Source organism: Hordeum vulgare, chromosome 6H (genome assembly GCF_904849725.1).
Source record: "Hordeum vulgare subsp. vulgare chromosome 6H, MorexV3_pseudomolecules_assembly, whole genome shotgun sequence".
Taxonomy (NCBI): domain Eukaryota; kingdom Viridiplantae; phylum Streptophyta; class Magnoliopsida; order Poales; family Poaceae; genus Hordeum; species Hordeum vulgare.
Window position 1 is genome coordinate 547,233,218 of NC_058523.1, and position 16,193 is coordinate 547,249,410.

Consider the following 16,193-nt stretch of genomic DNA (forward strand, 5'->3'; position numbering starts at 1 on the left):
ACGTGGAAAATCTCAAGGCTATGAGTCAGCCACTGCACACCACACTTGTTATTGTGTAGCACAATGGGTTTTTTAAAACTTTAACAACTAATCTCGTCGATCACAAACTACTCCCAACCCCTAGACATATAAACACTTCTTAAAAACTAAGTAAAACCTTAACCTAAAAGACTTAACCGTTCAAATTTTAAAGCTATTTAGATCAATCTTATGAAGAACTACTGAAATAGACCACATGACAGTATGAAAATTATAATCATTATTAGCACAATTTGAAACAATATAAAAATCAATATTAAACCACTGGTACATAAACCTCATATCAATCGCGAAATGAACCACTTTTTGCCTTGTTTTTATTTTTATTATCTTACGTTTCTATCTTTTCTTTTCGGTTTCACATTTTCTCTTAGTTTTTCTATTTACTTTTTTACTTATTTATTTTTATTTTTTCTAAAATATTTCAAAATTTTGAATATTTTCTGAATACTGAGCATTATCTGATCCACAATTCATTTTTGAAATAATGGACATTATTAGAAAGCGTAAACATTTTTTAAATTCATGAGTTTTTTTACAAGGTCAAAATTTTCTGAATAACAAACATTGTATGATTTCATGAACATTTATTTAGAACTCGGAACTTTTAAAAATTGGATTTTTGAGGAATTACGAAATAATTTAAAGATAGGAAAAACAAAATATTTAAATGGGAAAAGAAAAGACATAAAAATAAAGATAAAAACATGGGCCGGTCCATGAACCCGTAATGGGGAGGAGGATGTGCATGCTAGCTGCAATAAATAAAAAAAGGGAGACTCAATAAATGCCGCAGGAACTATGGATCAAACCCGGGTCTGCTCTGTAGGAGCTTGGGGCTTCAGCCACGACGCTACACACGCGTTAGGAACAATTTCGTGTCCAGCCTTATAAGAACGAGACCGCATGGTGATTTTGACAGAAAAGAAAATCTGAATCGTTTTCTTGACTTATGGATGACATAGTGGGTAATTTAGGACAACTATATGTACAAAAACTATGACGTACAACAGAAACAATAGTTGCTTTATTATTAGGATTAGGATTAGGAAAAGATTAGAGAGAGATAAACATGGTCCTTCTGCGATTTTTTTTTTTGAGGAACCTTCTGCGAGTTTCAGTCCATGATAAAATAGCAGTTTCCAATGGCCTTGCCGCTAAACATTAAAGCAGAACACTCTCGGCCCTCTCTGTTGCTCAGCCCAGAAGCCTGCCGAGAGCGGGCCGAGCTGCACGCGTCCCCCGGCCCGACGACTTCCTCCTCCTCCTCTCCGTCTCCGGTCCGGCGGTTCTCCCCTCGCTCCCAAGTTGCCCGGCGGGTCGTCGGAGGGTTCGACGCCCAGAGCCTCAGAGGCGGCGCCGCCTCCCCTTCTCTCCCGCGCGACCCGCGCCTCTCGCCCGGTGCTCCTACTCGAGGTACCCCGATGGACAACTCCCAACTGGCTATAGCTGTCGGTGCTCGCGTGCGTGTCGCCGTGGCTTCTGACTTGGTCTGATCGTACAATCCGTGTGCCAGGGGTGGCGAAGGCTGGTGAACCCCTGCGGCCATCTCTGTTTCGTTCGGTTCGATTTCCCGTGCTTGTGTAATGCGTGGGGTTAATAGATTTGCTGGGTTAATTTGTCTACCCCGGATCTGGGGAGTTCCAGGCTCGACGAGGTCCGAGAAAACATCGACCAGGTGCGGACTAGCAGTTTCACAATGTCAAATGTAGCGTATATCTGAACGCTGTCCTGTTTCATTCAACCTGACACGGGGTTTCTGAATTTCGTGCGGCTGCTATTTCAGGGGACAGACTTGGCTGATGAGCAACAGATGGATGCCATTTGGGAGCACTTCAGCGAGGCTCAGCGGAGTAACTAACTGACCCTCCCTCGTTTTACTCAAATTTAATGACTGAATGTGTAGTAGTTTGTGCTATGACATGCCAAGAATTCTCAGTTGCCATAACGCATCCGCATTGCTTTTTTTTTTTTCCTTCGGTAATGATGAGCTGTGGTGTCTGGTTTGGTGCGTCGTATCTTGCAGATATCCTCTACCTTCACAAACATTGGCTTGTGGCCATGGAAGAGCTGAAATATTTGCTAGATGGAAATAAATCACTTCTTCAGGAAATGGAGGTACTTGAGATGGAAAGGCAAGGTGCAGCGAAAACATTTCTTGCTACCAGAAATTAGTAGGAACCAGAATGTATATCCTAGAAAGGGAATCCGAATGTGAAATTCCATGGTCTTTAGCAGTTCAATGCTGCTTTGTATTGCTATCTTTAGATGGGAAAGTAAAACACATCTATAAAATTGTAAGCCATGAGTACAGATATTCCAAGTGATGGATCCAGGTAAAACCCACAAACTATTTACTCGGGAAGTTCTCTCCCTCTGATATTTTTGTCTTGAACACATGTCTAAACGTGCGCCATTTTATATTAGAAAAAATACCAAGGCGTGAAGAGTACAAAAGAACTAGGCTACAACAGAAACTCATACTATGGATCAACGTAAGTTTTTACATCAGTTGATGGACAATTATGCGTTGTAACTTGCAGCTCAGAGCTTTAGTTTACTCTTAACCAGGCATCTGCCCGTCATCACTACCACAATACAGCTATGTCCGAGTACATCATCTCTACGTATGGAACCATGTCTCTTTCTCAAGGTCTCGATGGCATTGTAAGTTCACAATCTCCAGGGCACTAGCTATTTTTTGCAGAACAGGGCACTAGCTCTCATGTCACTGTGCTGTAAGTTGCTGATTTATGTGTGACTAATTATCTCCGCACAAATCAACTAAGGGACGTTTTGAACCATCAGCATACACCAAGTTTGCAATTACTCAGTCGGAAAGCAAAATCTCTCTCTCTGAGTAAGCTATATTCTGAACTTCTTTGCTCTAATCATAGCCAACACAGGCCAGTATATGACATACCTAACATAATTTGCTCTCCATTGTGCAGAAGAATGACCCCGGTTAGATTTGCAGATCATGGATGCACTGACAAACAGTTTATCAGGGGACACGAAGTGCTATGACATACATTGGGAAACTTATTCCTTTATAAGGAAGCTCTGACATCAGGAAGTTCATGAGACACCACCCCTCCAAATGAGAAGGTACAACTTCTTAAAAATAGAACATGCAGTTTTTGCACATGAACCATCAAGTAGGTTTACCTTGAATGCTGCCTGCAAATAAAGTTCAGTAGTTTCATTATCTTCAGTAGTTGCCCAGTCAATAAATAGATAAAAGATGAGTTGCAAATCCCTTTTATAAGTTTTGTAAATTTTCCATCCTAATAAATTATTGCGAGTTCTCTTCACATCCTATTGCTTTCAACAACTTTTAATAAAATTGAAAAGCATTAAGCAACTAATGGGCATATTTGCATAGAATGATGTAGATCAGTTCTACAGTTTCACTGAATTGTACAACCCGTGTGAGGTTTAGATCACCTTTCTGCAACCATCATATGTGCATGTGCTTGCTTTCTTATATAAAAGAAAAATCATATCTGAAAGATATGGAGAAAAGATGGAACTGCATATTTTGATCTATGAGCTATAGCTGTATATACTGCTTGCTTCAAAATCAAGGACACAATCCCGTGTGAACTTGTAATTCACATTTGTTGGTTCAATATCAAGCAAGCTCTGTTCCTCCTCTGGAGTGGCATCTGTTTGAGCCCACGGGTGGTGGTGGTATCTCCTCAGCATCTCCAATCTCTCTGCAACCTCCTTCATCGTTGGCCGCTCCTCCCCACTCATGTTCAAGCATCTCATAACAAGGTGCGTAATCTCTTCAAGCGCTTCGATTGTCATCTCGTCCCTCACTTGGCTGTCCAGAAGGTCTTGGTGCTGACCTACCTTCACTGCCATCATGAAGCATAAAACAAGGCTTCTATCTTCCTCCGGCCCGTCGAAGTACAGTGCCTTCTTCCTTGTCAGAAGCTCCAATAAGACGACACCGAAGCTGTACACATCACTCTTATCAGTCAGCCGGCATGTCATTAGGTATTCTGGGTCAAGGTAACCGCAAGTTCCCTGCACCAACGTTGCCATCTTGGCCTCATCAGTTGGTGCCAATTTTGATGCTCCGAAATCTGAAACTTTTGCTGTAAGCTTATGATCCAACAGAATGTTTGCCGTCTTGACGTCTCCATGGAGAATCGGCGGCGAGGCTGAAGAGTGCATGTATGCCAGTGCCTCGGCTGACTCTACTGCTATTCGAAGGCAGGTGGCGAAGCCTGTATCGGCGTCAAGGCCCCTCCGACCATGGATGTAGTGGTAGAGTGTACCGTTTGAGACAAACTCGTAGACCAGCATGGGCACTTCTACTTCGAGGCAGCATCCGAGCAGCTTGACGACATTCCTGTGGTTGATCTGGGAGAGGATGAACATCTCCCTCGCAAATTCCTTGGTTGGGACCTCTTCCGTCATCTTTGACTTCTTGATCGCCACCACTGTCTTGTCCTCAAGGTCACCCTTGTAGACAATGCCATGCCCACCGCGGCCGAGAATACGATCGGCCGCGAAGTTGTTGGTCGCTTTCTGTAGCTCTTCCTTGGAGAAGATCTTGAAACCACCAGTGCCTGTGTTGGTGCCATTGTAGTTACTTATCTGCTGCTGCAGGAAGAGGCCTCCATTTAGCTCGAAGAACATTTGCTTTGTTCTGATAAGCTTCCTCTTCTGGAGCCCCAAGTAGAGCCAGAAGCACATGAACGCTGGCAAGAACACTCCGACGCTGACTCCTGAATACGACATAGCATTATCATTAGCTTTTGGAAACACAATTGCAGGAGCAACAGTGAAATTGCAAGAGCAATCCATTTGCTGTATTATCCGTTTACCTGTAACTACTTTCAGGGCTAACGTGAAATTGTCCTTTGGTCGGCAACCTTCCTTTGTTGTGACATCTCCACTAGTCCCTGGCGGGCATTGGCAAGTGTAGCTTCCCAGAGTATTTGTGCAGACACCGTAGCATGATTGCTCTTCTTTGCGTTGGCACTCGTTGATGTCTTCCATTTGGCAAAACAATTCATCAGATGAAGTGGCAGAAGGAGCAGGAAACTGAACGGTAAAACAGGACAAGAGTGTATACCTCTGCATCCGTCTTGCAGATAGGGGTTGCCCTCATACCCCTTGGAGCAGTTGCAGCGGTACCCAATGCCATTCTTGGAGTCGACACAATCGCTGAGCGTGCTCTGGCATGCATAGTCGGTTGTGTTGCGCCTGGCGGCGCTGCAGTTGCCGACGTTTCGGACCGCCCAATCGAGGATGACGGGCACAGAGAAGTCGCCGGTCCGGTTGAGGTACTCTCCGTCACCAGCCAATGTTGTGCTTAACCACTTGGTCTCCACCAGGAACACATACCGGCAGGTTGTGCTGTTGCTATAGAAGACTATGCCTCTGTCTCTCTGCTCCTTCGTGAAGTCGAGCACGTATGGCTCGTAGTAGTCAACAGCGGGGGGTATCGTGCTCTGGCAGCAGGCCACACCTGTGCAGGACCCCGGCGCAGTGAACTGTTGTGGCCCGCACACGGCCATGCACCCACTGACGTAGTAGCCGTCGGCATCGACAAAGTAGCCGAGGTTGGAGCAGCCAAGCGCGACGAGGCGGTTCCTGGCCTGGGAGAAGAGGTAGTGGCTGTCGATGAGTGGTACGGACGTGGCGCCGCTCCTGCCGATGATGTGCCCCTTGCTGTCATAGCATCGGCGTGTTGCTCTGAGGCTGGCCCTGGCCTCGCTAGCAACGATGGACAGGCTGGTGATGCGGATCCCATAGCCAGCCACGGTAAGCCGCGGTGTCGAGCGGGAGTCATTGCACTCGAGCTGGAAGCCACCTCGGCCGTCGTTGCGGAAGCAACCAGCGCCGATGCCAAAGGGGTATGGGATGGTGATGTTGCCGCACTTGTTGCGGCAGTCGGGCCGCACAACCTGCGGCGGTGGCTGCTGCTGCTGCTGCTCCTGAGCTGACACTCGAGTCACTGGCAGTAGTAACAGCAGCACGAGCTGCATGACTAGTGTGGACGCCATTCTGGCTCCTCTGGTCTCTACTCAGAGACTGCCGAGGAAGTGGGAAGGTGTCAGTTGCCAAAGAATCATGGAAGTCCATATAGGCGCATGAATGCTGAAGAATCTGCCCCCAGCTAGGACTGGGTCAATTACCCAGCACTAGTTAATGCTATTCTCGTTATGCTTTATCTGGAGTGCTGACTGTGACGACAGGGACCTGAGCTTCGCCATTTAGCTAATGACAGAACTTGTTTAACCAGGCAGCTCTTGGCAGAGCCATACATGTCGCCACATGTCAGTACAAAGAGTTTTCTGATGGTTATTCTGGATTTTTGGCATGTATGCCTACCTGAAAAGCGAACTTTAAGCCTGTTAATGCTAGTGGAGCTTAAAGGGGTTAACTGAATTGCCGGCAATCATTGGCTCTTTCATTGTCCGTGTGATTTAGTTGACCAAGCTTACTATGGCCACCTGATCCAATCCAACACGTGAGACATCACTGGGTACAAAAACTAGCATCGCCGTTTAGTTTGTTGTGAGAATATTTTCTGTTGGAACTTCTTTTGAGAATCTTCCTTGTTCAGTATCTTCGACGCACAGAATAATTTTCGGTATGCTGCCTGTAAAGAGAACCACAAGTGTAAATAATGTCGTACAATCATTTAACCTTTTTTTTAACTGCAATCATTTAAATTTTTGGTAAGAAGAATATCTGTTCCATAAACCTCATGTTTATTTTTACTGATCTGGAGTCTGGACAGGAATAATGAACACGAACCCCTACCTGTCAGCAAGCAGAACTATTCTGCCCCTAGTCTCTGATCCCGTAGAGGAGCTACTCTTCTTTACACTCACCACCTCTATTCACTGGCAGTGGCGAACCTTTCTGCCTGCCAACCGGAGGCGAAGCAGTCTAGCTTTTAATGGAGCGTTGGTGGCCAAGCTCCCTTCTCTGGTAGATCAAAGCTGCACGGATCAACTGGTGGGGGCTATCTTAATCTATAGGCATTCTCTGGTTGCTATTCGAGCAAATCGTGCATCGTGCACACAGGCTCGATAATGGTTGCAGATTCGTAGGTATGATATGCTATAGGCTTGAAACCAATGGTGCTGGATTTCCTTGTTCTGTTTGTTACTTTGTTATGTGTATCTTGCAGTGTATTGAATAATCAGGACGGAATTTAACAAATGCAAAATTGCTGTTCTTTTATTGTTTAAAATGTCCTTTAATGAAGATAAAAAATATTAACCAATTAATGAGCATATTATTTTAAATTTAATTAATGGCCATAGTTACATGCTTGGAGTATTGATTTGGAACATTTCTAGCATTTCACTGAGTTGTAAAACCTGCGAGGTTAGATTTTTTGTCCAAAAGGACCACATGCTCAATGGAATTGCTAAAAAAGACCACCTCCGGTTGAAATTGACAGAAAAGACCCCCAGATCGTGGCGGCAGGTGCACCAGCCAACACGTGGCACCTGGCGCCATGGTTGGAGCCGGCAGCACTGTTCACAGAACTGTTCAAGCGAGGAACGGTTTACCAGGATGAACAGTATTCTTGAAAAAATTTAAAAAAATTGCAGAAAAATTCAAAAGAAACTGAAATTTTTTGGCAGCAAAGATGATCAAGTGTTCTAGCTGGGTGCAAAATTTCATTTTTTTTGTGTTTTTTTTGCTATTTTCCAAAAATTCTGTTCATTTTGGGTGAACAGCAATGTCGCCGCGTCAGAGTGAACAGTGCTGCCGCCTCTGAGCGTGGCAGCAGGTGCCACGTGTCGGCTGGCGTGCCTGCTGCCACGGCCAAAGGGGTCTTTTTTGTCAATTTCATCTAGAGGGGGTCTTTTCTAGCAATTCGATTGTGCATGTGGTCTTTTTGACAAAAACTCAGTGGCAGTGTTCAGTTTTCGGCCACCATCATTTTTTTTTGCATTTGTTTTCTTACATCCAAAAGAATTAATATATAAGGGGGAGTGCAAAAAAAAAAAATGATAGGAGTACAAAATATTTTGATTTACGACCTAAAGCTGAATGTACTGCTTCCTTCAAAAATCAAGGATGTAATCCTGCGTGAACTTGTAATTCACATTCTGTTGTTTCATAACAAGCAAGCTCTGTTCCTCTGGATCCGCATCCGCTTGAGCCCACGGATGGTGCTGGTATCTCCTCAGCATCTCCAGCCTCTCCGCAACCTCCTTCATCGTCGGGCGTTCCTCCCCACTCATGTTCAAGCATCTCTTCACTAGGTGTGTGATCTCTTCGAGCACTTCGATTCTCATCTCATCCCTCACTTGTCTGTCCAGAAGCTCTTGGTGCTGACCTGCCTTCACTGCCGTCATAAAGCATAGAACGAGGCTTCTATCTTTTGCCGACCCGTCCAAGTACAACGCCTTCTTCCTTGTTAGAAGCTCCAACAGGATGACGCCAAAGCTGTATACATCACTCTTGTCAGTCAGCAAGCATGTTATTAGGTATTCTGGATCAAGGTAACCACAAGTTCCTTGCACCAGCGTTGCAATCGTGGCCTCATCAGTTGGTACCAATTTTGATGCTCCAAAATCAGAAACTTTTGCTGTGAGCTTGTCATCCAACAAAATGTTTGCTGTCTTGACGTCTCCATGGATGATTGGCGGCGAGGCCGAAGAGTGCATGTACGCCAGTGCCTCGGCTGACTCTACTGCCACCCTAAGACAGGTTCCAAAAGCTGTGTCGATACCCTTGCTACCATGGATATAGTCGTAGAGGGTGCCATTTGAGACAAACTCGTAGACCAACATGGGCACTTCTGCTTCGAGACAGCATCCGAGCAGCTTGACGACATTCCTGTGGTTGATCTGGGAGAGGATGAACATCTCCCTCGCGAATTCTTTGGTCTGGGCCTCTTCCATCATTTTTGACTTCTTGATCGCCACCACTGTCTTGTCCTCAAGGACACCCTTGTAGACAATGCCATGTCCTCCATGGCCGAGAACACGGTCGGCTGCAAAGTTTTTGGTCGCTTTCTCCAGCTCTTCCTGGGAAAAGATCTTGAACCCACCAGAGCCTTTGCTGTTGCCATTGTAGTTATGTATTTGCTGCTGCAGGAAGAGGCCTCCATTTAGCTCGAAGAACTTCTGCTTTGTTCTGATAAGCTTCCTCTTCTGGAGCCCCAAGTAGAGCCAGAAGCACATGAAAAATGGCAAGAACACTCCAAGGCTGACTCCTGAGTACGATGAGGCATTGCCATTAGTTTTCCAGCAGCAACGAAAGGAGCAAAAAATTGCAGGATTATCTGTTTACCTGTAACTACTTTCACGGCTAAAGTGAAACTGTCTTTTGGCCGGCAACCATTCTTCACGGTGGCATCTCCACTAGTCCCAGGAGGGCATTGGCAAGTGTAGCTTCCGGGCGTATTTGTGCAGACCCCGTAGCATGCATGTTTTCCTCTCCGCTCGCACTCATTGATGTCTTCAGTTAAATGGCAGAAGGACAGCAGACATTTGTCAGAGCACGACACAGAATTGACAGAAGGACGGTAGACGTTTCACAAAAAAGGTTAAACTGGACAATATTTGAGTAATGTTCCAGTTGTATCAAGATCAATATCAGTGAATACCTTTGCATCCATCGTCCAGATAGGGGTTGCCCTCATATCCCTTGGAGCAGACGCACCGGTACCCAGCGCCATTTTCGGAGTTGACACACTGGCTAAGCGTGCTCTGGCATGCATATGTGGTTGCATTCTGCCTAGCGACTCTGCAGTTTTCCATGTTCCGGACAGCCCAGTCGAGCACGACAGGCACGGCGAAGTCGTCGGTCTTGCTGTGGTTCTTGCCGTTGTAGTTGGTTTGTAACCACGTCGCCTCCACCAAGAACACATACCGGCAGGTCACGCTGTTTACATAGAAGATCAGGTCTCCCTTGCTCTTTGGAATATCCAGCAAGTACGGCTGATAGTAGTCGACAGCGGGGGGTATCATGCTCTGGCAGCAGCCGATGCCTGTGCAAGACCCCGATGCAGTGAATTTCCTTGGACGGCACACGGCCATGCAGCCACTGACATAGTAGCCATCAACGTCGTTGAAATAGCCAAGGTTGGGGCAGCCGAGCACGACGAGGCGGTTCTTGGTGGCCGAGAAGAGGAGGTTGGTCCCGACGAGTGGTACAGCTACCGGGCCACCTTGGCTGATGATGCCCCCCTTGCTGTTGTAGCAGTGGCGTGTCGCGTTGAGAGAGGCCTGGGCCTCGCCGGTGCTAATGGATAAGCCAGTGATCTGGATGCCGTAGTCAGCTACGGCGAGCCGTGGGACTGGTAGAGAGTCGTCACACAAAAGCTGGAAGCCACCTCGGCCATCGTCGCGGAAGCAACCCACGCCGATGCCAAAGGGGTAGGGGACGGTGATGTTGCCGCACTTGTCACGGCAGCCCGGCTGCACAACATGTTGCGTCGGCGGCTGCTGCTGCTGCTCCTGAGCTGAGACTCGAGTCACTGGCAGTAGCAACAGCAGCACTACCAGTGTGATCGCCATTCTTGCTCTGCTGGTCTGTTCAGAGACTGTTGAGGAAGTGGGAAGTGTTAGCTACTGAAGAATTATGCTAGTCCATATATGGACGCGGATGCTGAAGATTCAGTCTCCAGCTGGGACTGGATCAACTATACCCATCATTAGTGAATGATGTTTTCGTCAGGTGTTATCCAGAGTGCACACGGATGCTGAAGGCCTGAAGATTCTGTCACTAGCTTGGACCGGGTCCGGTCAATTATACCCATGGTTAGTAAATGGTGTTCTCGTTATGTGTTATCCATAGTGCGGACGTCGAAGACAGCTTTGCCATTTAGCCAATGTCTGAACTTGTTTAACTAGCTCGCTCTTGGCAGAGCTATACATGTCGCCACATGTCAGTACAAAGAGTTTCTGATGGTTATTCTGAAATTTGGCATGTGTACGTACCTGAAACTGAAAGGAGATGTTTTGTCTTGTAGACAACTAGTGGAGTAGTGGTTGATTGAACTGCCGGCGATCATTGGCTCTTTCATTATCCATATAATGTAATCGACAGAGTTTACTACGGCCATTTGATGACCTCATCCAATCCAGCGCGCGAGACATCACTTGAGACGAACCTGTGCGCACCTACAAAACTTTCATCGCCGTTTAGTTCTTTTTGTGAGGATATTTTCTGTTGGAACCTTCTTGTTGTGATAATCTTCCTGGTTCAGTATCTACAAGTCTATGCTGCCTGTAAAGAGCCACATGTCTAAATAATGTACTCACTTAACCTTTTACTTTTGGTCAGTACATTCGTTGCATCCATACAACTCATGTTTCTTCTTACTGACCTGACAGGAATACTGAACATGGGCCCCTACCCGTCAGTGAGCAGAAATATTTCTGTCCCTATGAATGTCTTATCCTGTCAAGGGTGCACACAGGCTCAACGATGGTCGCAGGTATAAAATGCTATAGGCTTGTGAACTGGTGCTGGGTTTCCTTGGTCTGTATCTTGTGGTGTATCACTGTCGTATTATGAATTTAATTACTACCTCTGCACACTTATATAAGACGTTTTAGATCACTAAATTAGTGATCTAGAAGGTCTTATAAAAGTTTACGGAGGGAGTAGGTTGCAATTTAACAAGTGCGAACTTTCAGTATCACTCGCTTCGGGCACAATTTAAGCAGCATGGGGGGTTCTTGTTGAAGTCCAGTTTGATGTTTTATGAAATCGTTTATGCCATGACCAATCGTCGTTCTTTCCCTCATCGACAGATCACCACGCAAACACTTTCTCAAGAAACCGAACTAGATCAAGCATATGCTCACTGTTTTATTCCATGCATTACTACGTACAGCTGATGCTGCAACCTTACAGTTACTGAAGGAAGGCGGCATCATACTTAGTAGTAACTTAAACATAGCAGATCGATGCCGTTTTGTTTATTGAACAATATATAAAGCATCCTTGAGCACTCTCACACCTTTGTTGACAGACCAAGTGATGGTCACTGCCATGGCAGGCATGCATGCTCACCCTGTGACGTGATCTCTTCTCAGGCAGCGTTCGGAGGAAGGGGCGGGATCTTGAAACCCGGCACAGGCGCGACGAACTTGCCTTCCTCCCTGCTGGCGTCCGGGCGGCTTTCCTCGCCTGATACAATGGGAGTAAAAGAACAACAACATGAGGACACGCTATTCTACACAAGTAAATTATGAACGCAATGGTGCAGTCAGAGTCTCGTACCTTGTTGCACCCAGGAAATGGTGCGGCGGCGGGCGGCAGAAGCAGCAGTGTCTGATGGCTGCATGCCACTAGGTGGCCCTCCCTTCATGCCTTGCATCCAGCCGAGCCTCCGGCGGGTGTGCCGTCGGAGCGGCACGGCCTGGCCATGGGCGAGATCGCCGGCCACAAGGACGAGCAGAACCAGAGCCATGAGCGCTGTTTTGGATGCCATTCTTGTTGCCGCCTCTGCTCCTCTTTTGCTAGCTGCTTGGCGATCTACCCCAAACACCAGTAGACAGTAGTCTGCACTGCATGCACAAGATACATATGTAGCACAAGTGTGGATGAGTGGGTCGATGCATGACTTGTAGGGTAGGCGTTTGATGAGACGGTGAACGCGTAGCAAATGCATGTAGGAATCGGTATCTTGTAGCCCCGCAAAGGGAGGTTTCCGTTACATCGTGCACGTTTGTCAGCCCCAACAGACGCAAACAAATTCGGACCATGCAGCTGCTTCTACACCCTTCTTCTTCTCGATCTAGCGATCTGGCAGGAGTTGCATTTCTGCTGCTACGACTTTGAAAAAGAATTCGAACCGTTTAATCTTAGGAAAAAGGAAATTCAAATGACATGAAAAAAAAATGATCAACAAACAAAAAGACCGACCGTGTACGTACGTCTACACGGAGCGGATCGTATAGACTCGGCTCGCAATTGCGATGCGTGTATGCCTCGGCATCTATACGGAGCTAATTGCAAACCTAAGCGCTCATGCTGGGCGGCCCACCAGCCGAAAGTTGCAAACCTACGGGTCGTGGCCCGCGGCCCGCTACGTTGGTGGTGAAGTTGTTGTCGAGGAGGATATTGGCGGTCTTGAAATCTCCATGGAGGATCGGTGGCGAGGCCGACGAGTTCAATATATGCCAACGTATTCCTGAAATTGGTCTGGAAATTTCAATTTCATATTTCAGTCTCCCAATATGTATACCTGTTGCATTTTAATTACATATTTCGATCTCACATTTATTGAAATGGATGCGGTACAAATCTTGTCTGGAAATTGAAACGGACGTGGTCATGAAACTTCATACTTCATATTTCATATTTCAATGTCACATTATATATACTAGTTGCATTTCAATTTCATATTTCGATCTTACATTAATTGTAATGGATGTGGTACTAAAACTGGTCTGGAAATTAAAATGGATGCGGTCCGAAAATTTCATATTTCAGTCAGATATTATGTATTATAGTTGCATTTCAGTTTCATATTTTCGAAATCAAATTAATTGAAATGGATGTGGTATAGAAATTGATCTTCAAATTGAAATAAATGTGGTCTCAAAAATTTCAATTTCATAGTTCATTGTCACATTATATATACTAGTTGCATTCATATTTCACATTTCAATCTCGTATTAATTGTGAACATATGTTTTTTTAGTTTAGTGAAACATTTTTTTTGAACCAGGCTTTCTTCCCTTTCCATTACTTTCATAACGGAAATACAATGTTTATGAGAGCAGGACCAGAAAGAGAGGGAAAGGGAAAAAAAGCGAGCTCAGAGCAATATCAGGAAACCTGCCGTTCAAGCCTGTCGTCAGGAACATGAACTGCGGGGCGAAAACTTGATATCACCCTAAACTACACAACAAGGATCACAAGTATCAGTACCACTGCCAGACACCCTACAACAGCTACCACCAGACCAGGCTCACCAAAAGAGCACAAAAACAAATTGAAAAAGTTTACGCCAAATAGAACATAAAGCCTCGAGCACCACCATGGACAACAGGCCACCATCACCGCAAATCAGCAAAAGTGAACCGAACATCTCCCTATTTGCATTCATCATTCATCCCAGATTTCTTCATCCTCAGCCTGCTCGCTTGCTTCTGCCCTCGGCGGTTCACACAGCCGCAACATTTGAGTTGCGCTCTTCTTTAGCAGCTGAGCTCCCTTCTTGACATTCTCTGCTATCGCCGGTTTCTGCATACCTGCCCAGTAATCAATAAATGCACTCGTTGTGAAGGCAATTTCAAAAGGAGTTTTGATCAATTTCTTCTCAAAGGTAGCCCGTTTCCGAGCCAACCAAATGGACCAACAAACTGCAGCTAAGCCAACAGTATATATTTCGCATAGGCCTGGCAAAAAAGCATATAGCCAAGAAAAGACCTGCCAGATTGTTTTCGGAATATAACTACTAGAAATGTGTTTAATATTGGGACATGGAGTATCTGCTCCCGAGCTCATTTGAGCTCGGGTGAACAGTAAAATCGGAAAAACATCAAAAAATGTTCAAAAAATTCTGAAATTTTTTTGGGACCAACTTTGACAAAAGTTCTAAGTGCATGAAATGTTTTGGCATGAACTAACATTTCTACAAGGCGTGGCAAAATAAACAAAATGGATGCTCTGAAAATGCGCATTTTCAGAGCGTCTATTTTGTTTATTTTCCACGCGTTGTAGAAATGTTAGTTCATGCCAAATTTTTGCATGCACTTAGAACTTTTGTAAAAGTTGGTATCAAAAAAATTTCAGAATTTTTTGAACATTTTTCGATTTTTTTTTCGATTTTACTGTTCATCCGATCTGAAATGAGCTCGGAAGCAGAAAGGCACTTTCGTTAATATTGGTCTTATTTTAAAGTTCCTGATGTGAACTATTCATATATATAAAAATATCACCAATCAGATTCATGGTTCAAAATATACCACTCTCCAAAAAAATCGCCATGTATGTACTATTTGATGGGAGAGACCAATAGGTGTGAGAGAAAAAAAACCCTACTATTCAAATGCAAGGAGAGGTAACGTTGGAGGCAAAAGATGGCAAGACACGTGAGAAGATGTCGGACGAGGTGATGTGCTAGAATGAATGATACAAAAAGAGCATAGCAATACTATAGTCAATACTCCTAAATATAAGTCTTTTAAAATATTTAATTAAGAGACTACATACGAAACAAAATAAATAAATTTACATTTTAAAATATGTTTATATACATTTATATGTAATTCCTAATGAAATCTATAGAAGAAATTATATTTAGAAACAGAGGGAGTACATCATTGCATGGTTATGAATCTCCAACATATCGAGGGCTCCTACATGCACGGGACCATGTTGCTGCTTGGCGTGGATAACAATGTTTTTTATATATCAATTGGTGGTGTGCATTCTCGCGAGATGTCCGGTGTAATTGGTTATCTTCTTGATATAAATATACTATAAGCAATGTCAATGCTAAAATACAATACTCTGCTAAAGGGCGGGAAAGAATCGTCTACTACATTATTTCGTGCCAAAAAAGAATTCCAATCGTATATTATTAGATAGTACTCCATCCATTCCAATAGTATATTATTAGATAGTATTTTATCTAGCGAAAGTGCTAGCGACAGTAATGGCAGGAGGTGAGGAGGTCGAATCATCACGACAACAACAGATCTCTTTTAATAATAGAGATACATCATTGCATGGTTAGGAATCTCCAACATATTAAGGGCTCCTACATGCACGGGACCTGGGGAGAATCCCTTTTCTCATGATCCACGTTGCCGCTTGTGGTGGATAACAATTGTTTTTTTATATCAGTTGGTGGTGTGCATTCTCGCGAGATGTCCGTGCGTTGCTACGGAAAAAAAGAATATGACACATTTTTAATTTATAAAAATGGTCTATGATGTGAGTATTTGTAGCTACGGCCTAAACAAAGATGATCTTAGCCTACAAAAACACAGTTTATGATTTCATAGATCTTCTATTTAAACACAGTTTCAATGTAGATTTAACACATACAAAGAAACGGGCAAGTGATCTTCAATTTCGTCTTCATTTCTGATTTTGATGTGACATTCATCAATACTCCGAATCCATACCGATATGAAAGAGCATTATAGATTAAGATTTCATCTTAAATAGTAATTTTTTAATGCTTAACA

At 44.6% G+C, this 16,193-nt stretch overlaps 1 protein-coding gene, 1 long non-coding RNA gene and 1 pseudogene across 7 annotated transcripts; 1 reads left to right on the forward strand and 2 right to left on the reverse strand.

Annotated features, from left to right (window-relative positions):
• Positions 1-1,218: 1,218 nt before the first annotated feature.
• On the forward strand, positions 1,219-12,769 carry LOC123404298. 5 transcript variants are annotated; one of them, XR_006611722.1, is made up of 13 exons: positions 1,219-1,455; positions 1,556-1,717; positions 1,826-1,892; positions 2,066-2,375; positions 2,467-2,534; positions 2,611-2,706; positions 2,829-2,899; positions 2,991-3,147; positions 3,679-3,819; positions 3,917-4,059; positions 6,919-7,121; positions 11,373-11,476; positions 12,081-12,769. It is a non-coding gene; the product is annotated as an uncharacterized LOC123404298 (long non-coding RNA). The 5 variants fall into 5 exon arrangements; XR_006611721.1 differs by lacking the exon at positions 6,919-7,121 and having other exon boundaries at positions 1,220-1,455; XR_006611723.1 differs by lacking the exons at positions 3,679-3,819; positions 3,917-4,059 and having other exon boundaries at positions 6,806-7,121.
• Positions 3,154-6,799, reverse strand: LOC123404296 (wall-associated receptor kinase 1-like). 2 transcript variants are annotated; one of them, XM_045098222.1, is made up of 3 exons: positions 5,132-6,799; positions 4,881-5,048; positions 3,154-4,781 (listed from the first exon to the last, which is right to left on the reverse strand). In XM_045098222.1, exons 1-3 carry the CDS (start codon positions 6,063-6,065, stop codon positions 3,586-3,588), a joined length of 2,298 nt encoding a protein of 765 aa, XP_044954157.1. In that variant the 5' UTR covers positions 6,066-6,799; the 3' UTR covers positions 3,154-3,585. The 2 variants fall into 2 exon arrangements, with proteins under 2 accessions (XP_044954157.1, XP_044954156.1); XM_045098221.1 differs by having other exon boundaries at positions 3,154-5,048.
• Positions 7,121-11,292, reverse strand: LOC123404297 (annotated as a pseudogene).
• Positions 12,770-16,193: the final 3,424 nt, after the last annotated feature.